At 36.1% G+C, this 18,408-nt stretch overlaps 1 protein-coding gene across 4 annotated transcripts in view; it reads left to right on the top strand.

Moving 5' to 3' along the window:
* FAM135A (family with sequence similarity 135 member A) overlaps positions 1–18,408 on the top strand; it is an 82,614-nt gene that overhangs the window by 31,386 nt on the left and 32,820 nt on the right. For all 4 annotated transcript variants that reach the window (XM_033054788.1, XM_033054786.1, XM_033054787.2 and 1 more), the window contains exons 4-9: positions 7,899–7,978; positions 12,051–12,193; positions 12,309–12,379; positions 12,687–12,860; positions 15,182–15,308; positions 15,670–15,823. In XM_033054788.1, coding sequence (XP_032910679.1) covers positions 7,899–7,978; positions 12,051–12,193; positions 12,309–12,379; positions 12,687–12,860; positions 15,182–15,308; positions 15,670–15,823 — 749 coding nt within the window. The remainder of the gene's footprint in view (positions 1–7,898; positions 7,979–12,050; positions 12,194–12,308; positions 12,380–12,686; positions 12,861–15,181; positions 15,309–15,669; positions 15,824–18,408) is intronic.

Raw genomic sequence — 18,408 nt, 5'->3', positions numbered from 1 at the left:
TTAAGATACATTTCATTAAAAAAGAACTCATCTAGTACTGCATGTTTGTGTCTCTTAAAAAGCAATACTTATTTGAGTCTGTTCCCCTTTCAAGTTTTTTAATGGATGTTCATAACCATTGCAGGAATCCTCCCTGAGTGTGCCTTGTGGAAAGAATGTGGTGAAAAGGCTTTTGTAATAATAAGGCAAAATCTCCAGTTGCATTTACTTTCCCCTCTCTCCTGTTTTACGTATTTAATCCTGTTTCATAACAGGCTGCTTTGACTTAGTTGAGGTATTAGTCTCCCAAATAGCTCTCATCAAACTTTTGATCTAATTACTATTTTGTTTATACGTAAGACTAATTTTCAGAAATGTGTGCTCTAGACCTGAGAGGTACTTCAAAAAAGTAATTAACTTTCAAGGAAAGTTTCAAATAAATGAGAACCTCTTATCTATTTCCTCTAAGTTTTCCCATTGTGTTATTCATCTTAATAAAAGTCAGCAGGGAAATACATGGATTTTTCATTGAAGAGATTGCTGAAAGATTTTAAACATAGGGCATGATAGTTTTCCTGCTGCTCAAGTATCTGAATTAGAGTTTCTCAGATAAATCCCACAATTATAGCACAGTGTAATCTCATATTGGTCCATATTAGAAGTACTTATTGCAAAGTGATTGCAAGATACAAATCTTTCTGTGCATTCTGTACTTGTATTAAATAATTCCCTGTCTAGATAAGCCATGTAACTAGTTTGGTGTCCATTTAGTATCCCGTGGGCCCCAACTGGGTTTGGTGGGATTAAATTTTTATAGATGACTGCGCATGTCTCCTGGTGAGGAACAAGTCTAACCAATTCTGTTTTTAATTTTGCACTTCAATAATTAACATTTTATTGCCTGTGCTTTATTCTCTCTTTTTCTGTTCTCTTATTTCTGTTCCATTGCACCTTATTTTACTTCCATTCCAATTTTCCTCTTTGCCTGGGTTACCTTTTACAGCATGCTTATGAGGTTATTTTAAAAATGTGGCAAATTTGGGGAGAAGTTTAAGATACAGTATTTGTGTTCCAAATTATATGGAATGCTTTAAACATTACAGGTGTACTCAGATTGCCTAAAAAAGTATGTTGGCATTTGTCACTATTGGCTTGTGACCATCTGAAATGCTAAATGTTTTTACTGCTTTCAAGATTTTTTTTTATAAATCCATGAAAGAATTAGGGATGTAAGGTCTCTCCAGTAGCAAGGGGCTTATCTTGTAGAACAGAAGGCTGTTGAACAGAAATAAAGGAATTTATTTTTTCTCATCATTGGATCCTTTCAGTATTTTGCTGACTCAGCCTCTCACTGCAGTGGGAGTTTCTGTTAATGCCCCTTTGCTCCCACGGGGAAGAGGTCTGATCTGTAGAAGACACAGCTCTGCCAGGGTCAGTCTGATGCTGCCTCCATGGAATTGCTGCCCCCAGTTTATCTCCAGCTCTGTTTCCTTCTGCACCAAACGAGCCGTGCTTGCCTGAGCCACAGCTTACCTTGGAAAAAGGAGAAGTCTGAGTGGCAGTCTGCAGTGGAGAGTGTGTTTTTAATAGGGCCCTGCACTCAGTAGATCCCAAGAGCTCTCCTGAGGTTTTGCATATACCGAGTCACAGCTGTTCTTCCATTTGGCTAAATGATAAATTTAGAATCTGCCCTGCAGGTGACCCAATGTGCATGTGAGTTTTACAGTCCATGACATTCAGTGCTTGCTCTTGTTAACGTGACTGAGCACGTTTAAGTGTACAGTGAGTGCACTGGGATTTAAGGAAGACTCAGACTCTGCTGTACACGCTTCTGCCTTTCCTCTTCCTGGCAAAAGGAATTGCAAATAAGTTTCATCTCAATGATGAAGTGTGTTATAAAGCTTTTTCAGAATGTACACTTGCCTTGGAATGTTCTTTAGCTGACAAACTAAGTGATTTTTCAAGTAAATTCTTGTGCAGCTATTGCCATAAATGCTCATATGCTTTTTTAATATCTGAGATTTTATTTTTTTTTAATAGTGGTTGTACTTTATGATTGCACGTGCAAGCATTACTCCCTGTAGTTCCATGTGGGAGCACAAAAAATGTCAAATCACTATTACTTCGTGCATTTCTGTTTTTGTCAGTAGCAAAATACATTCCAGTTATTGATAAACCTATTTCCTGCTCAGATTATAAATTACCATTTTCCAAAAATATGGTAAAAACTCCCTTACTTATGCCTATCTAAATGAAGTTCCTGCTTGATGGGGATAAAAAAAGGAAATCTATCAATTTTCTGTGTGGGAAAGCATTTTTCTGACACACGCCAGATTTTTGAATCTTCAAGATTTTAACACATCTTGATGAACAAGATTTAATTCTTCATACAGGCTAGACAACAGAGGTGTCCTTTGCCTACAGGAGAACAGTAATTCTAGTTATTTATTTCAGAACACCTTTTCCTACAAAGTCTGGGTAACGACACTAAGCTCCAGATATCCTTGAACCTTTTAATATCATGGTTATGTATTTGCATATAATGGCATTGAGGACCAAATGACATAAGCGGACACAAGCAGGCACGTGCATATATTTACTTAGGAATGACTGCATAGACTGGGCTTGACAGAAGTCGCCTGGATATTATAAGCTGCCCACTTCAGCTGTGCTTGAATGCTGTCTCAGTAGACATCTCAAATGTTTAGACTATCTCCCACATTGAAGCAAAAGCAAAGGTACCTTTTAGGGGATGGCTGTCAAACTGTTTGATAAAGTAGCGCAGCTAGAGCCGGAGATCTGATATTCATTGTAGACCTTGTGTCTGTGGCCAAGATAAGTAAAGGTAAATGCTGTAAGCATTTAGAGAAGGAGGGGTTGGCAAATTTTCAGAGGTGGTATTGTAGGTCATCCTTTTTCTTCCTAAGTCAATGATATTTGAAATTTAATAGGAACTAAAAGATGCTGCATTTCAGAGAAGCAAGTAAATCAGCTGTTGAGAGGGATTTTTCCTGTGTGGACTTATGAGAACCGGGAGCTGGAATATGCTCTATTATGCATAGGTGTACGTTGTTTTGTGTACCAGTTCCTGACCATATGTGGTTTTTACTGTGTTGCCTTTCAGTCATCAAGTTGGAAGCTGCTGAACCCCATTTTTCAAGTTTCCTTTAACTTCCAGGATCATAGACTGATTCAGGCTGGAAGGGATAGTAGCATATCATACAGTTCTGACCCTCCTCCTGCTGAACTTGATACAAACCATGTTGCTTGGAGCGCTGTCCCTTCACGTCTTGAAAGTTTCCATAAGGGGAGATTCCATAGCTTATCTGCTCCAATGCTTCAGTAACCTTGAGACTGTTTCAAGTTCCATTTACTCAGCCTCCCTCTGGAGCCTGTCCTTCAAATCACATCAACACCATGAACATCAAGCTGTAGCAAGCTGCTCGTTGTCTTGAAAAAATGGTTCTAAAGACTCATTCAAAATCTGTTCTTGGTGTGGTCGGATCTTCATCCAGCTGTATTCCCTGCACTGCCTGTAATGCAGTGATTCATGTTCAGGCTCAACTTCCTGAAGCTGCCACTATAGCCCAGCCTTTTAAAGTGCCAAACCCTAGCTCTATCATCTAAGATCACCCAAATGTATATTGCTGAATTATCAGGTGCTGATTCTAAACATCATGGCATAATCTGTCAGGGTAATTTAACAGTTAGCGTATATCAGGCTCTTGCTCATGATTAATTTTTAAATGCATTTTCTGTCATACTGTAAGTTAAAGTTCTTGGTGGTATTTCTGTTGTTTTGTTCTCAGTTTAGTGAAATACCCAGTTGTCATGCTTGAGCTAATGACACAAATGATAGTCTGATGGATGTTGCTGTTTTTACGGGTGATTCTTACAGTGTACCACTTTTTTGAATACCATTGATTCTTTTCTTCAAAACAGAGTAGCTTTAAAGCATATTTGTCAAAATACATCTGATTTGTTTTCTGAAAAAATAAACCTTAATAATCTCAAAATGGTGGTTTTTTCATGTAGTGCAGTCAAAACAGAAGTTAAGGGACAGATTGTAACAGTTTTTTTCAAATTATTCTTCAAAAATCTTCACATAAAAAACTAGATGATTAGTCTGTGCTTTAAGAGCCCTAGCACTTGTCTAGAATCTTAATGCTGACTGCAAAGCTCTACATAAATCTATATTTCTGCTTTACATAAATCTCTATACGAACCTGAAGCCCCTGTCTCTATTATCACTAGAGCATTTTTCTAGGTTGCTGTCAGAATCAGGACTTGAAAAGGAACCAGACTGGTGCAAGATCAGTTTGATTATTCCCATCATGCTCCTGGGACTTAGAGGTGCATGTTAGAGAAAATGTGCTGTACTGAGGTTGGGCACGTGAGGCTCACTGGCTTTGCTTTAGCATGGGCCATGCTCTGAGGTGCTTGTACTGGGTTCTCTCTTCCACTGGGCTTCAGGAAAGCAGTTCAGTATAGACACAGCAATGGACCTGAACTGTTATGTCTGAAAAATTCTAGTGGTAAGCCTGCAACTATGTGATTATATCTCCCATGTTCCACCATCTGGAAGAAGCTGGACTGGGGTTTGAAAGCATTGGTAGACTGGTGTTTACTTCATTGATTTGGGCACACTTGCTGCACCATCAGTTGTGTGATCTGTAGCATTGTTATCATGGGATTTTCCATTACTCAGGATACCTTCATTCTCTCATTACATTAGATAATGGAGAATTAATACATGAGACAGTGGAGAGCTGATTGCATTCAGATCTTATTTATAGAGTGTTTTAAGGATATTTGGGACAAGTGAATGTGATAGGTAACAAGTCCTTGATACTGAACTGTTATGTGTAGGCCAAATAAATCAGGTTTATGAGTCAGTTGTCCCTATGAGAGCTAAACAATGTTTGTAGCCATGAAATTGAAAATGACTTGGTTTTGTTTTGGTTTTTAATAGAAATGGAAATATTTCAGCACAAATTGATCAGTGGATTGAACAAAAGATGGCAATATGAGGAAGGCAGGGCTTGAAGATAAGAGTGATGAAGCTTGATGCATTTTTTTACATTAATTTTAAAATTTGCTCTAAAACGAGAAATGTAGATCATAACTTTAAAAAATATTTCCTTATTTACAAATTTCAAATATAATACCTTTGTGAATCAAGTATCCTGTTTCAGTCTTCATTGGCAGATAGCTTCTTAATACAGTATTTAAAGATGAATGACAGTGAATAATTCAGGTAAATACTGTGTAGGGGGCTGCTTTTCTTATTTAAATACCTTGGTGCAGTTAAATAATTCTGTCATCTATCTAGGCATAAGATTTTGAATTAATGTTTACATATTTTCCCTTTGCTGAACTCCTACAAGATTTTATTATTCAGAGTAACAATTGAATGTTTTATGTTCTAAACTGCTTAAAGTATAAATCTACTGAAAATCAAAACCGTCTGTCTCAAACAAGCAAACAAGACACCTTCATTTCCCCATTAAACCAAATAAAAATTTCAGGCAGGTAAAGGGTTTACTGAAGAAAAAGGATAGAATGGTCTACTCTTGGTTAATTGCAAGCAAATAATAATAAGAAAGGAAGGATGTTCCTAACAGCCTTTTGGTTTCACAAATTACATTTCAAGCATGAACAATTCTATTGATCGTTTTCTTTGAAGCACAAATTGTAAACAGTCACTTAATAGTATCTCTAGGCTGAATGAGTCTTATTGGATTAAGTAATGGGAATATCCCATTGCACCTTTTTTGTATTCAATGTTTTTATTTTGCCTTTCATTTTACCTTGTTACAGTCCTTATTCAGTAATCTATCCACATGTGATAAAGTTGTTAATCTTGAGTTAAAGTCACACTCTGCAGAGCTGTCACATGCTTCTAAACATCAGCTGAGAATGATGCCGATTTTGGATTTTTAAAATTCTAATAGAATGACCCAGTTTGGTAGGATAAAGCCAAGGTGAATTAAAATGTGTGGCACATTTCTGAAATTACTGAGATATGATGTTTTAATAGAAAACTGCAACAAAATATTTAATGTAAACCATATCAATAATTATACATTCTTTTAATACATGGAATAACAAGCAGTATGCTTTATTATGACAGGCTGGTCATTAGGATCATGGAAAGACACAGCTAGTAGTGGTAGGGCATCAGGCTCTTGATGAATGTTTACTGTGAATCCAAAAATGACACTGTGAAGCTGGGGCTGGTGGAAAGTATCTCCTTGCTGAGGCTATTGTACATTATCATGTATCATGTTTCTTCAGTACAGGTGAAATGAGTAACTAATTGGATGTGGAAGTCTCATCTGACCCAGAAAAAAGGACTACACTGCATCCCCCTGGGTTAATGTTGAGAGGGCACTCTTAATCTTCTCAATTTTTTATGCTCTTGGAGAAGATAACAGTGAAAGCCTAATGTTAATTTATATTTCCTTAACCCAGTACAAAATGAATTAATTTGCTATTTATGAATCACTTAGGGAGTGTATTTGGAATCATGTTTGACCTGTGGATTTCCAAAAATTAAATGTGTAACTAGTAGCTTGCAATAGTTTAAGTTTTGGTCCATTTTTAAAAAGTAGGAATCACTTCATCTCTTATCACTAACAGTGTTACTAATCCACTATATTCCTATTCTTTGACATATAAGTTTTGATAAGACTAAAGCTGACTTTTAAATTTTGTGTAAGAATTAAATTAAGAGCTTTTTCACTGGCTGATTGTTAGGCTAATACACAGTGACATCAGTTGTAGTGAAGTCCCAGATGGTGAGCTTTAGTTGAAGGGTTAGAAGCCAAAATCAGAAAACCACAAATAGATGGGTTTGGATTTGGATTTTTGAGGATGATGAAAACCTTGACTGTGATTGGGTGTACACTGTGAGTGAAATATGAAGGGTGAATGTGTACTCCTAAGGGCATTTTGGAACATGCTTCTGCCAAAAAGGTGGGGTTTTCTTCCTCTCTGTACCTGTGTTTGTGCTGCCTCCCTTTCACTGGTCTTAGTGTTTGTGGAGCTATGTGGTAGGTCACATCAGCTCACTGAGGAGCTGAAGCTAACTCCTCAAACAAAAATAAATTATCTGAAATACGATGAGATGGTTAGAATGTGTCATCTAATGTATTTGTGGGTGCTTTTGCTATGTAAGGGCTTCCATAAAATCAGTCTACTGACAGTTAAGGGTTTCTTAGGTGAAAATCAAAGTTGGAAATGGTATGGAGCTAAATAAGATTAAAAATGGTTTAGAGATGGGGTAGAGACCCTAAAGGCTTGTGTTGGAGTTTTTCTCATTTTTAGGCTTGAAGCCTGCAGTTCCTGGCTTTGATAGCATAAAGGTACTGTCATGTTTTGCCTAGTGTGACCCTTTATTTGCACTTTTGCATAGCTGGTGGCTGCAAACAATATAGGGAGTGCCTGGTAGGCGGTGTGTTTTCAGGGGATCCTGGAGGGGAGAGTTGTACAAACCGCAGTTTCACCTCCTTCAGTGTCAGAGCTGATTACAGCAGTCCTGTAGATGTGCTACATGGCAGATCCTTCTGACTGTAGTATAGGTGATAATCCTGATTTTTCATTCATACCAATTTTCCAGTGTAGTTTACTGCATGTCTTTACAAACATTTGCCCCAACTCTGGGGTATGGAAAAACTAGTGCTCTGTTGGGACTTCATTTTATTCATGTTTGGCTACTGCTTTGGTTAATAATTCAAAACAAGCAAAGCAAAGCCATAACAAGATAAAGGGTCAAGTAAGACAGTATAAAGCTTTGTAGACTTCTTTGAACTGTTTCTCTTTCCCATTATCCATTCTTGCCTTTGTCAATATATCTGTATATGGTGAATGAGATTTACTGTAACGCATCTGTTGCAAATCACTACCTTTTGCTTTAGCTTTTACCAGATTCGTGCGTCTATGAAAATTCCTCCAAGAATTCCACACATATTGGAAGCTAGTTTGTTGCATGGAGCTGGTAAGTGCAAAAACTTTTCAGTAAATTAGATCATTATCTTGCCTTGCTAATTGAGAGATTACACCTTTTGTCATGTATTTTTATAACTAATACGTAAGCATTTTTGATTTTGTTACTAACACAATGCAAATATATATTATTCTTAGCAACGGGACTTAAAAGTTGATTACAGAATTTGTGTTGCTATTTTTCATCTGCTGATTGCCTCTGCTGATGGCAAAACATAGTGATTCCTTTATATTAGTGTTTTTTCCACTGCTCTGCTCAGTCTTCTCCAAGATGACCAAGGGCAGACCTAAGTATCTGAAAGCAGTGGAAAATTTCAGGTTCAGACTCTTACACAGATTGAGAAGCCTATTCTTTTTCTGGAAAGAATATTTTGAAAGGATGCAGTTTTCAAACTTACTCTGTTATTCTCTAGTAGTAAACTTGAAAATTGATTTAACCTCCTGAACAGAATTCCCTTATATTTTTTCTTTTTTAAACCTGTCATTCGTTTTTGGTTTCTATGTCCAGGCAAACTAAAGCCAGAGAAACCTGTTAGGGTTCACCTAATTCTTTGTAGACCATACCTCAGGTGTAAAAATGTGAAAAGCAAAATATTAATTAAGTTTTCAAATGTTGCATGGAATTACAAGAATTTCAAGGAAGAAAAACCTAATACAGTCTGAAAAAATGTGAAAGGATGTTACTGAAACCTGAATTTTTAACGCTATTTTGAAAGTAGCTCTGAGTACAGCAACAATGTAGGTACTGAATTTTGGTCAAGCTTCCTAAATATTTCTTGGATTTGTGTGAGATAAATGAATAGTTCTGATGAGCCAAGATTACTCCACTTCAAAGGAAAAGTTTAATGTAGTTGAGAGAATTTGGGTCTGGTAAACATCCTTTAGTAAAACATACTTTTTGAGAAGTGACAATTATATGATTGATATTGCTGAAAAAAGAAGTTTTTCATGGTGTATTTTTGAATGGTCTTAGGCTGTTATTTCAGAAAGCTGCAGTCTCATTAGTCAATTGTGACATATGTGTTAGCTCTTGTTTCTTGTTACTAGGCATAAAGGGTATAAGCATTAAGACTGCAGTTTGGTGTGAGTTTAGATCAGCAGTTCTGACAAAGAAAAAAAACCAGCCCTTGATTCCTCCTGGCCGCTTTGTCTTACCTTCATACTGCTCTGTGTTTGTTGACACATGTGTCTGATTTGGTCTGGGAACTCAACCTGGGAACTCATTCAGCTGACAAGCAACCATTTTACAAAAAACCCAAACCCCTTCAAGTCCAAAAACTGGGGCTCTTTTTAGATCAGTTTCTTGATTTGGTTTTTTAGGTAGTTACTGATAATGTTTGTCCCACAGCAAAGCAGAAGGAAGGGTACAAGCTGGTCAGTGAAAGGGGGTTAGTTTGTCCTTCTTGTGGACATCATAGTGCTAGGTCTTGCCGAGAACCTCTGCTTTCCATTTCTATTTAGCTTGATTTAGCAGAACTGGGTGCTACAGGCCCACATGCAGCCCTCCTGCTCCAGAAGGAGGAAAAGCTGATCTCAGTTCTTGAGACTGCAATGTTGTGTAGAAAATAGCTGCTATTGGTCTCAGCATAGACTAGAACTGTGCTGATTCATTGTGCGAAAATGTTACTTGTTGACCGTAGAGGAGGCTGGTCAGGATCCCACAGCTCTCACTTTTGAGAATGGTGTCCAGGTGCTTCTTTCTGTACTTTTCTCTCTTCAGCCTTTCTCATACTTACCTATTCTAAATCGTATTCACTTTGTCATGTCATGATTTTCCCTCTCCTCTCCAGTTTTGCCTACTTCTAGCTCTCCGTGGACTCTACACAAGTTACCTGCAGTTTCCTTACTTTAGCTGTGTTTTCCCCTCTCCAACAGACCCTTTGTTTGATCTCTCTCCTCCTTTTATCTCCCCGAGTCAAATACATAGTCTTAAGATTTTTCCTTTTTTCCCTGTTCATTTGCATCTCCTTTCACCTCTTGCCCAGCTCATCATGCAGTCCTTCATTAATTTAAATAAGGTTTTTTTTCTGTTTCTATTTCCCACATCCTTTAGTAGCTCATTAGAGCTTCTTGGGACCCAGCATGAGTGTCATTACATTAAGGCAATTCACTTGCTTTAGCTGCAGCCTTGTGAAGGTCTTTTATTATTCTTGTAATTTGAAGGGAGATGTAGTTGTGCTGTAGAAAATGAAAATAAAAACATATGTATTTTTAGCCTTTATGAGGTTGTTTCAGATATGAGGATAATCTGAATGCTTCCTTCTCTCAAAAACCTGTGGCTTGTTTTCAGAGAAAAAAAAGGGGGGAGGAAAAAATAGCAAAGACAGAGTAGGAAGGAATGAGGTGTCTGATTTTATGAAGCAAGAGTAAATTATCTTGTAAAAAATAAATAAATATATATAGAAACCTGTATATCTAATAAAAATATAAACCTAGTTAATTTATATGCAAGAGTAATAAATATGTAAGAGTGAATATGTCATTTATATGCAATAATAAAAACATGCAACTATTTTTTCTCCTGTGTTGTGGAAATGGCATTTAGTCTGGATAGAAGCTTAGGAATGAGTGACCTGTCAGTGCATCATTGATTTAAAAAACAGCAGTTCTGCTATGACGACCTCACATTTGTGAGACCTTGGTCCCCTTGTGGAAGTAACTCAGCCTGTTCCTGACTCAGCTTTTCCTCTGTAGCTTCTCTCTCTCTTCTGGGGGTGCTGGTTTGCATTACACTGAAGTCAGCAAAGCTGGGGGCTGTAACTCAGGGTTGGACACTGCAGAGGAAGTGGGACCTCAGCCATTTGTCTCCATTACTTCTTTTGTTTCAGACAGGAGTGGGAGATCCCTTTTGCTGATGCTGTGCAGTTATATCAGATTATGTGCCAAGTGAAACCATACCTGCTCTGCCCTTCAGCTGTAACAGATGACACAGATGGATGTAAGCTGAAAGTGGCATTATACATAGGGGAATTACACTGTAATGATTCAGACTTTGTCAGCATTTTGTCCAGGACACTTAAACTGATGATATGTATGAAAACACTTCAGCAAAACCCAGTATTTGTTCATTTCTGGAGAGAAATGGGAATGTTTGCCAAGAGCAGTAATATTCTATCACAGACCCCAAAGCTGTAAACTGCAAATTGCTGATTTTTTTTTTTCCTTCTGGCTTCCTTTGAAGTAATTTATTATGAAGAATCAAAAGAATTTTAAAAAATCTTTTGCACCCTCGTTTACATGATTTCTAAGACATTTTGTCTTGGCAGCTGTTGATGCAATTGAGCTATTTTTGAGAGGAGTTATAAGTGTCAGTATTTCTGTTACTTCTGTTCTTCCACGTTATAACTTCTTTTAGGTTTTTTTCAGAGGATAGTACCCATCGTGATACTTTGTGTGATAATCCTTTGCTGTTGCAATAAATATTTCCTTAATGACTGTTTTAAATCATTCCCTTTCTCATTTCTTCTGCAAGTCTTTTGACTCTTTTTTTCAGGAAAAGATTCCCCAATCATTTATCACACTTTTCTGAACTCTTTTTGATGAGTAGCCTTTGAATTGAAAGCAGAAGTGTCAGATTGCATGTGCAATGCCAGGTTCAGGTGATATGCATGGAATTAGTTTGACCTGAATAGGATGCAAAGATCTCTGTTCTTGATTAATTCAGTGGAGTGGTATATGTCATTTAATCTCTTTGTCTCAACTGTAGGTAATTTTGTTTTCGGTGTGGTTAAAACCTGAAAATTAACATGAATGCTAGATGAAACAATACAGAATTCAGGATTTTTATTAAAATTTTTGATGCCAAGAGTGTCTTCATTTTGTAACAAAGCAGAAATTCTTCAGAACTTATATTAAAAGCAAACTATATTAAAAATATTGACAATGTTTCTTTGAAACAAAATATACCCTTCAAACTTCATCAGTTGCTGACTGAAAAGAAAACCACTTACATTACTGATGTTCTTGTACTTTTAATAATAATCATGAAACTGATGGAAATTATAGTTCCACTTATTAGCTGCTCTGAGTTTTCCAATTATATTAATACTTGTTTCTCTCTTCAGGTGCAACAGATCTTGCCTTTCCTGCTTCAGTCCATGACAATATAGTTTGCAGTAAAACATTTCAGATTCTTTACAAAAATGAGGAAGTTTCTGTGAATGATGTGATGATTTTCAAAATAAAAATGCTGTTAGACGAGAGGAAGGTAATCTACTGTTCAACTTTACTATATTCAGTTAATTTAGGCTTCATTATGTACAATTTGAATTAGTATAAATAAGGAACCTGAAAGATTTCATGCTTCTACAATTTCTTTGTAGATTGAGGAGTCGCTTAATGAAATGAATTTTCTGCTAACATTAGATTTACACTTCACGGATACAGACTACTCGTAAGTTTAAATATAGAAGATTTTGTTAAAGCAAGAATATATGTTAACTCTTTAATCTGTTTAAATCTGTATTCTTTATAGGTGTAGTGTGTTCACATTAGACATAACTGATAGTAAAAAAGAAATCCAATGCTGAAGTCTCTTAAGATTTCATAACTGGTTTGTCTATTTTTTTTTCTTTGGGGGAGATGCCATTGCATTCCAAAGTATGAACTTATGCTAAAATGCTATTTGTGTCAGTTATTAATAACGTGCCAGTTAAAAATGATTGTTCTAATTGTTTGTTGTTCTGTTAATTTCTTCTTAGACCAGATGACCTGAGCACACTACAGCCAATTAGTAGCCGAACTTTAAAGTTGCACTTTAACCTCCACCAGGGCCTTCATCATTACGTCAATGTTATGTTTGATTACTTCCACCTTTCCGTCATATCGGTTATAGTCCATGCTTCTTTGGTTGCTCTGCATCAACCATTGATAAGGTAATCTCTTGTTAATAAAATGAGAATAAATTATTGAATGACCAAATGCAAATGTTATAAAACCAGAATAATTAGGAAGGAGTTAAATCTATGGACAGTATTGTTTTGTATTATGATTTTGGAATTCAGGACCCAGAGGGATGAGAAACTTTCTGTTTTTAAAATTATCTGAAACAAAATTGGAGGGTTTTTTAAATTAGAAATAAGAGTGTGTAGTGTAGAAGAGAGAGAATGCCCAAGGCCAGGGAAGTGGAGGAATGTATAAATATCTATATGTGTATAAATATTTTTGTGTGTAGATATATATATATACACACACACATATATATGTGTGTATAAATATTTATGAATTTTTTAAAATCAGGAAGATCTTCTGCTCACTGTACACAGTGACTGAAATAGCTGCTGTTAATACAAATAGACTGCTTTCTGTTAACTATCTGCACATTTTTCAGTTACTACTCAAATGGCAGTGATAGCTGCAAATGATAAATCTACCATTTTATTCAGTAAATGGAACTGGTGAATTTACTTTTCTCTTTAAAAAATATTTTGGCTAATTTTTGCTGGAGCCTTTTTATTTCATCTACTTGTGTCACTCTTCACAGTCTCTGTTTACTTTGCATCTCTCTCTGTGTGAAAAAGGGCTGTACAGTCAGATATATGAAGTATTCTTTGCACACCTTTTTTTCAGCATATCTATCTTTTCCTTCTTTCATGGTCTTCAAATACTCCATGCTACTGCCCTCAAATTTCCTTATATTCAAGTCCAGTCTGTGCCATAAATGCCCAGACCTTTAGCTTCAGGTATTCCCACTCCTTGTGCCTGTCTTCACATCATGAAAAGCACCTCTGTGCATGGTACACAGCTGCTCTGTGCTGTAGGGCTATGCTGGTTTCAGCAGGCTTTCATGGGTTTCTTGTCTTCTTTTTCCCTGCAAGTTGCTTTGAATTGTTTTGGTGATGTGTTTTAGGCATGGTTGTATAGCAATTGAGCCAACACATCTGAAGAGATGGTGCAGCCTTATTTGGGAGAGAAAACAAGTATACTGAGAAGATGGGAATTGTTGTTGAAGACATAATCTGATAAATGTGCTGAAATGCACTTTCTAATGCACTAAAAGTAGCATCATGTGTGTAAAATGTATGTGATCACCCTGTCCCATGAGTGAAATTCAGACATTTAACCTATATTGATCATTTGTTGGCAGAAAATGAAAAACAGATTTTGATACTAAATTTTAGTCAGAAACATATTTGTCCCTACTTGCATTTCAAAAAACGTTACACTAAATCTGAGATGTTTTCTATGTATTTTTCCTCCGTTTCTGGCTTTTCAAGTGATGATACAATAATGCCATTTAATTTTAAACCTCAGCTTGATACCATTTGTGTAAGGAGATACTGAAGCAAAACAGTAACTTCTATGTTGCTTTTGTTATCTGGAGAGTTGGGTGTTGCTGTGTTCATAAAATTACTTTAAGTATTCAAGTTGTCCTTTAAATCATGATGGGGAGAGGAAGAAAACTTTAAATTTTACCATTTCATTTCGGCTGAGCTCCCCCCCCCCAGTGTAGCAAATACTTGATGGTTGTTATGTCATATGGTTGAGCCATATCTGGTTCACTTTTCTGGACCACCTCTTTCTGAAAAACCTGAAAATTTCAGATGTCACTCCTTCTTGTCCTTTGGGCTTTCATGGGTGACTGGTCTTCTGTTTGGATCGTGCTCACATTATTGCACCTCTTCCTTTCCTAGGGGTGATCACTTTTTGAGTGTTTTCTTCTGAGTACCATTCCGATTCACCTTCTCTTGGGACTAAGTAGTGTTAACATTCCCTTGAAAGAGAGAAGGGAATTCTACTTGGGTAGAACCCTGGACTCCTGTATAATCTATGCTTTTCTTTAACCTGTAATTGCTTATTTCTGCCTGTTATCTAATACTCCCCACTTTCTGCATTCATTCATTTTTCATTCATCTTTCCTAGTTGTTATCACAAGGCTACTGTTGCAGGATGCTCTGTTCTTCCAGGAGTTCAGGATAGGATCTCCTCCACAGCAGGCAGAGGTCAGGCATCCTTTGGGAAAACGGCAATGTCAGTTTGTGTAACAGCTTTCAACTTCTGGCTGCTGCCTCACTTTTAAGAGGTTAAGTCGTCACAGCAAAATCCACAGAAAATGAATGCTTCATACCTGTTACAATTCAAAATTTATCTTCCTGGCTTAATTTTCAAGAATATTGTTTAAATTAATTGAAGTTTGCATTGGAAGTAATGAGGAACAGTATGTACAGATTATCAGTTCATTTGTGCTTTTTTGCAGTTTTCCTCGCCCAGTGAAGAATACATGGTTGAACAGGAATGCACCAGCACAAAACAGGGACTCTGTGATTCCTTCTCTTGAAAGTGTGGTCTTTGGCAATAATTACACAAAACAGTTATCAGCAGACGTAAGATTATATATCAATTTAAGATTTTATTTGTACTCTGTTGGGAGGTGTGAATTTTATCTTTTCTACAGGAATATTATTTGATAAAGAATGAACTTTGTTAGAGTTGTTTTGGGGTGGCATGTGAAAAGGGGAATGAGAAAAGTTGTTCCAAAAGACTATGTTACCTGCTTCAGGAATGTACATATGGAAAGCTTACAATATTGTTTGACCTCCTTTTTTAATATCTCACATTCCACTGAAAATCACAAAAATGTGGATCAAGTTTGTGAAAAGAGGCAATTGCTTATCTTTTTAGTCATTCTGCTAACGCTTGCTTTATTATACAAAATTAATATGTGCCTTTTCTTCTTTTTTCTAGGGTTGCAGTTTTGTTGTTTCAGAGTCTTTCCTCAGTCATGCTTATAATTTCCACTACACACTTTGTGCCACTTTGCTGCTTGCTTTCAAAGGGTTACACAGATATTTCATTACAATAACCAAGGATCTCCCCTCTTCTCACCGAATTGAACTGGGTATGTTTGATTTCATAAAAGTGTATCACTTTCTTGTGAATGTTTATTAGGACCTCTTCTAGACTAAACTGTCATTGATGGCACATCTCTTATATCTAAAATATTTTTTGCTTAAACTGATCTGAAATTTAGTAACTGAAAACAAAACCAAAGAAACAAGTGCTATCATGTCTCTAATAAAATAAGGAGATAACAGCCTTAATCTTTGGAAATATATTTTTTCTTCTTGGTCTTGATTTGTGTTCTGATTTCAGATTACTGTGTTTAGTGGTAAGAAAGTTAGAGCAGCTCTTAATCCAAGTAGCACACTGAACTTCTTTGTTTTTTGTAAGGAAACTTTGCATATTTGTACAAAAATTTAAATTCTTTACGCTTTGACAAGAATATTTCACTGAAAACTTACATTAAAAAAGACCTACAAGAAAAAATTGCTGCTGGCCTAATTTGTAGTTTAACTTTTTAAACAGACTTAGTTGCCTTGAAGACTTCTAGCTAACCACATGTGATAAAAGCAACTGCAAAAGTATTACATGTAAAGTATGGAAACATGCATGCACATTCCTTTTCTCTAGAATGAAGAGATATTAGAGACCTTAACCTTGATTTGTGAACGGTGGAAGTAAGAAAGGAAAATACCTTGGCATTGTAAACAATTATTTAGACTTTTTCTTCAGCAAGCATATACTTTTTTTAGTCATGTTTTATTAAAGAAAAAAAATCATTTGGCATTTATATGGATTGTAGACAATACTTACTGATTTTTGTATTGTTTAATTTTACCAGTGTCAAAACTAAGCACAGTGAAACAATAAGGTCTGTAATTGAGATATGAAAGTTATTTTAAAAATGTGATATGGTCAGTAAGTGATTCAAATAAAGAATGTTTCAGTTCTATGTTACAAAATACAAAGCTATTTTTGGTGGAAAATTTTCAGGGAGCGTATTACAAATCTGTCCATAGAAAAGTACTAGAAACTGAGGTGTTTTCTCCATAGAAGCAAAAATACTGCTACATTTTTCTGTCAGTTATCTTAATTTTGATATAGAGGGAAACACCTTTTTAAAGGAGTGACTCAACTCTTAGTTTTTCTTGTAAGGCCAAAATGTACTTTTTTCCAAATCATAGAATCAGAGAGTCATTTAGGTTGGAAGAAACCTCTAAAGATCATGAAGTCCAACAGTTAACCCAGAAAAACCATGTTCACCACTAAACCGCATCTCCCAAGTGTCACATCCACACTCAGGCGGTTCCAATGCCTGACCATCCCTTCAGTGAAGAAATTTTTCCTAATATCCAATATAAGCCCGTTCTAGTACAACTTGAGACCGTTTCCTCTTGCTGTGTCACTTGTTACCTGGAACAGATTGGCCCCCACCTGGCTGCACCCTCCTTTCAGGCAGTTGTAGAAGAGCAGTAAGATCTCCCCTGAGCCTCCCTTGGTGCAGGTTGAAGCACCCCAGCTCCCTTTGCTGCTCATCACAGGACTTGTGCTCCAGACCCTTCACCAACCTTGTTCCCCTTCTTTGGATTTGCTTTACCAGCTCAATATATTGAGTTTGATGGCACTGTTGTTCTAAGGAGAAGCTTAGACAAAACCTTGATACTTAAATGTTTCGGATATGATCTTGAGTTCCCCTGAAACATTCCTTCAATATATATATATGTAATAGAAAAAAGGTGCCATTGAGTTGCATACTGGTAATGCAATGTTGGATTGTATCTTTCAACAACACTGAAGTTACCAAGCCACTCACAAGCTTCAGTGGTACTTGAATCAGACCTTTTCTCATCTATATGGGTAATTTAGCTCACCTTTAGCTATGTAGTTTTGAACAGAAATGCTCAAAATAAATATCTGAAGAGAAAATTGCAACTTTAATATTCATTGTACATATTCCACTGATAGTTTTCCTGTGGGTTTAATTTTTTATTTTTTAAGTCTCTGCTAGAGTTACTTGTTTTTTTATAAATATATTTATAAATATATTTTTCATTTATTTCAGTTATTTTGTTTTATACATTGATAGGGACAACTGATATAATAAAAAGTACTAATAATGTAAGCTTTAATCATTACTCACATTTTACTCATGAAAAATAATACCTACCATTAACACCAATGATTCTAAATTCCATCAGCAGTTAACAAAAAAAAGCTGTTTCTGTTATGTCTATAAAGAAATTGAGGCTTACTGGACTTCACAAAGTACATAAATGTAATTTTTGCTCTTGTTAAAATATTTTTAAAGTAAGTGAACTTTTTTATAGTCGATATTTTATCTGTGAAGTTTAAATGGGCATTGCAGAAGAGAATATCCAGTCCTGTTTAAACTTCAGAATCATCACTTTTTTGTTTAAGATAAAATTATTCTTTCTTTAATTTTGTTTCTTCTGTTTGCTTTGCTATTGCTCTGTCATAATTTTAACACAAGGCACTGATTTTGCAGAAGCATGTGAAGACAACTGTTGCACTCAATAACTAATTGAGCATTTAAATATTACTGGTTTCAGGAGATGAAAAAAAATCCTACCTTAATATGTATCACAAGTGATAATTAATCTAGAAACTGCACTAAAATGATAT

Source organism: Catharus ustulatus, chromosome 3, assembly GCF_009819885.2.
Source record: "Catharus ustulatus isolate bCatUst1 chromosome 3, bCatUst1.pri.v2, whole genome shotgun sequence".
NCBI lineage: Eukaryota > Metazoa > Chordata > Aves > Passeriformes > Turdidae > Catharus > Catharus ustulatus.
This window is presented reverse-complemented; position numbering and strand designations above follow the sequence as displayed.